This window comes from Rhamphochromis sp. 'chilingali' (assembly GCF_963969265.1).
Source record: "Rhamphochromis sp. 'chilingali' genome assembly, chromosome: 14".
In the NCBI taxonomy this organism is placed as follows: Eukaryota; Metazoa; Chordata; class Actinopteri; order Cichliformes; family Cichlidae; genus Rhamphochromis; species Rhamphochromis sp. 'chilingali'.
Genome location: NC_137941.1, coordinates 26224535 through 26228466, shown reverse-complemented (window position 1 = coordinate 26228466; position 3932 = coordinate 26224535). Strand labels below are relative to the sequence as shown.

At 42.9% G+C, this 3932-nt stretch overlaps 1 protein-coding gene across 1 annotated transcript; it reads right to left on the bottom strand.

Annotated features, from left to right (window-relative positions):
- Positions 1 to 1938: 1938 nt before the first annotated feature.
- LOC308410266 (sulfide:quinone oxidoreductase, mitochondrial-like) lies at positions 1939 to 3511 on the bottom strand. The gene is given in 3 exon segments (XM_080903507.1): positions 1939 to 2388; positions 2391 to 2871; positions 2873 to 3511. Coding segments are annotated over 3 exon segments (1299 nt in total). The 5' UTR covers positions 3472 to 3511; the 3' UTR covers positions 1939 to 2169.
- Between the last annotated feature and the right edge of the window lie 421 nt (positions 3512 to 3932).

Sequence of the window (3932 nt, the reverse complement as noted above, 5' to 3'; positions counted from 1 at the left end):
AACAAGGGTGGTGGAAAATGACCGAGCTAAGATCCTGTGGGACTTCCAGATACAGACAGACAAAATGGTGGTGGCTAACCAACCGGACATAGTGGTGGTAGACAAACAGAAGAAGACGGCCGTAGTGATCGATGTAGCAGTTTGCAATGACAGCAACATCAGGAAGAAGGAACACGAGAAGCTCGAGAAATACCAAGGGCTCAGAGAAGAGCTCAAGAAAATGTGGAGGGGGAAGGTAACAGTGGTCCCCGTGGTAATCAGAGCACTAGGTGCGGTGACTCCCAAGCTAGGCGAGTGGCTCCAGCAGATCCCAGGAACAACATCGGAGATCTCTGTCCAGAAGAGCGCAGTCCTAGGAACAGCTAAGATACTGCGCAGGACCCTCAAGCTCCCAGGCTCCTGGTAGAGGACCCAAGCTTGAAGGATGAAGACCACCAGGGGCGTGAGGGGAATTATATATATATATAAAACATTAGTGCTGTCAGCGTTAATCTCATTAAAATGATGTTAACACCATAACCGCATTAGCTCTTTAATGCAGCCCCCGTGAGAGGGGCTGCGTTAACGAGCTAACTGCGCTGATGCGTTAAAGCTATGCAGCCCTTGCACGGGGCAATCCATGTTAACTCGCTAACGGAGATTTGCCGCGTTAATGCGTTTATGGCGTTAATGTCATTTTAACAAGATTAACGCTGATAGCACTAATATATGTATATATACATACATATATTTGCATACAGACATAAATGTGTGTGAGTAGGGGAAAGGCGAGCAGGCTGTTGATTACTGCAAGCAGCAGGTTAGAGTGGTCCGTGGAATTGACTGAAGATTATGCGTTTTACAACTACATGAATGTACTATTGCTGTGTGATTTATTACTACTACTGAAAGATACCAATAGCAATTAGATTTTTAAATCTTAATAAAAAATGAGTAACAGTAGGGTGGACATTAGATAAGGCTGCACTTTTTGCAGCGACCTCGTATAGAAAACTGTTTCACGCGTATATAAAACGGGTCCGCGGCTCCTAATACATCGGTTCCGTGTCGGGCTCGTAGCTGAAAACTAGCTTTACTTTGTTGTCTGGGTCAACTTTGCTAGCAAGAGACAGAGAGAGACTTTGAAAGGCTGCTCCAACGGAATTTATTGTTTCGGAGAAAAACACGAACACAGTGTACAGTCGAGTCTTAATAGCTTACTTAAAACTGGACTACACTGCCCATGAGGCTACATTCTTTAGGGCGATGCCTGTAACACTCTGCCTATTGCCTTCATATAAATTTTTTTTTTTTTTGAGGTTTCATAAGCTTCAGTCATTTTAATGATTATAGGATTTTTTTTGTTTTGTTTTAATACAATGAAGCTAGCGTTGACTGTACAGCCACCAAGATGTTTTCGCCTCAGTTGAGGACTAATAAAAAAAAATTTAAAAAAAAATCATCATGTACAAAACTCTACTTCAGACACTGACGTCTAAATGCAAGAAAAAGCACTTGTTGTAGCCTGTATGTTAATGTTTAAACACCCCAAATGGCAAATCCTACACAATGTGTGGTAGCTTGATTAGTTTAAAACTCTAAATAAAGCCAAAGACTTGAACACATCTCACGCACAATGACTAAACTGTACACATGTGCATGGTTTTAAATGTAGCAATCTGGGAAAGAGTAATATTTATATGCTGTGCTTAAAGGCTACCCTGAAATAATCTGAATTTAGAGTTGGTTTTTTAATGTCACTATATAAATTTTGCCAATGCCGACCAACTATAACTGAAAAAAACAAAACAACAACAAAAAACACCAGAGGTGTGGAGTAAGAGTGTTCTACAAACTTTTGTTCTCTGTCCCTATAAAAGCCCCATCTCTGGCTTATGAAAGCATCTCGACCGGCCATTCATTGGGCTGTCAAAAGTACCAATAAACCAAAAAAAACAAACAAAAAAAAAACAAACAGCTGATCTATGAGCAGTTTAGACCCACTCCATCATTCCAGTCGTTTAATTCCACAGTAATATCAAAAACGCTACTTAAATGAGCTTTTCTGTGAGACCGATTAATCATGATGTTCAAAACATTCACATTACTCCTTTATCCATATGCGTGTGCACCCTTGGGTAGATGATTACACAATGAATTTCCTTTCAGATTCAAACTGAAGATGAGGTTTCATTTCATCCCAAGATGCATGATTTTCCTGTAAGGTCCCGGTCCGCCCCACAGCCCCCTAAGAAGCCCATGCCAATAGAGGTGAGGCATCACATCTGCTTTCATGTGGTACATTAATTGCCTCTCCTTGGCTTGGTTGAAGGGGAACGTTTCCAGCGGTTGTCCGTTGTAGTCGAACTCTGCCAGGATTACTGTGTTGTAGCTTGTGACCAAGGGACATGTGAAGTATACCCATCATACTTCTTATCTGGTTTTTCTTTTTTCAATATTTTGCTGATAGTTCGGCTCAAGACGGCAGACTGTGCCGTGACAGCTGCTCCGGTTTTGGATGTGGGAAGGTTGGTGCAGTCTCCGATCCCAAACACGTTTGGATACTTGGTATGTTGGAGAGTTTCTTTGTTCAGATCCAACCAGCCGATCTCGTCGGCCAGCGGACTGCCTTTAATCACCGAGCTGGGTCCCATTGGCGGTGTAACATGAAGCATTTCATACTCGATAACTTTGGTTTCCCCTGGTTTGCCAAGATTTTCAAACACAGCTTCTTGCTTATCTGCGCGCACTTCAATCAGGTTGTGCCTCAGGTTAATCTGTAGGTCACGCTTTTTCACAATCTCCCACAGTGAGTCAGCGTATTTCTTTACCCCAAAGATCACAGGCAATGATGTGTTATAGATCACATTGGCTTTTGCTCTTTTACCCGTCTGACAGGTACATGATCTTTTGTGGTGCTCCAGCACATTTCACAGGAGTATTTGGGAAAGTGAACACAGCATTGCCCTCTTTGAAATCCTGCAATGCTTTCCACGTCTTCTCCACAGTTTGGACAGAGTAGTTAGAGCCAATTTTTGGGTGCTCAAACCCCTCTGGGAGTCCTTTGATCTTCTCATAATGGAGCTCTAAACCAAGCGCCACAATCAAATATTCATATGAGATTTCAGTCCCGTCATCTGTGCGTACAGTATTTGTCTCTGGGTTAATTTCCTGAACCTTAGATTTCACCCATTTCACTCCAGATGGCATAAGACTCGCAGTGGGACGGCTTGAGGACGCTACAGTCTTTGCACCAGCACCAACCAGGGTCCATATTGGCTGATAGTAGTGGATCTCGCTGGGCTCCACCACAGCTACATTCTCTGCTCCCACCAGCCTCTTCATCCGGGAGCTCATTGCGATACCGCCAGTTCGTCCTCCCAGCACAAGCAATTTGTAATGCTGTTTGGCAGAGGCAGGGCTGCTTGTGTGAAACTGAGAGATAGCAATGCCCCTCGGGTGGCACTGCTTGAGATGACGCAGTGCATCCATCCTGTGTCTCAGCAGGAGCGCTGTCAACCTCGCGTGTTAATGTCCGTTTAGGCGGAATGCTCTTAGCCTTCATATTAATTAATTTTTGAACAATAATTTAAAAAAAATATTTCGTCACGTCATTATGCGGGCTGCAAGTAGAGGTGACATGGACCATGAGATTGAGGCACAGGCATTAGAGCCTCTTAATGCGCGTTTTGTTTGGATTTCCACCAGCGTGGAATTACCAAAAAAAGATGGGACAGCCTAGCATATGAAACAGGAAAAGACCGCCGTGTAATCCCTTTATTTCTTTTTTTTTTTTTTTTTTTTTTTTTTTAAATGACATCAGAAACAGCAGTATGCGACATTACGTGATGGCAGAGCTTCAGTTCATCCTTTGTCATTTTTTTTTTTTTTTAATAAATAGGACAGGGGGAATGAATGAGAGAAAGAGGGGGAGAGAAAGAAAGAAAACCAAA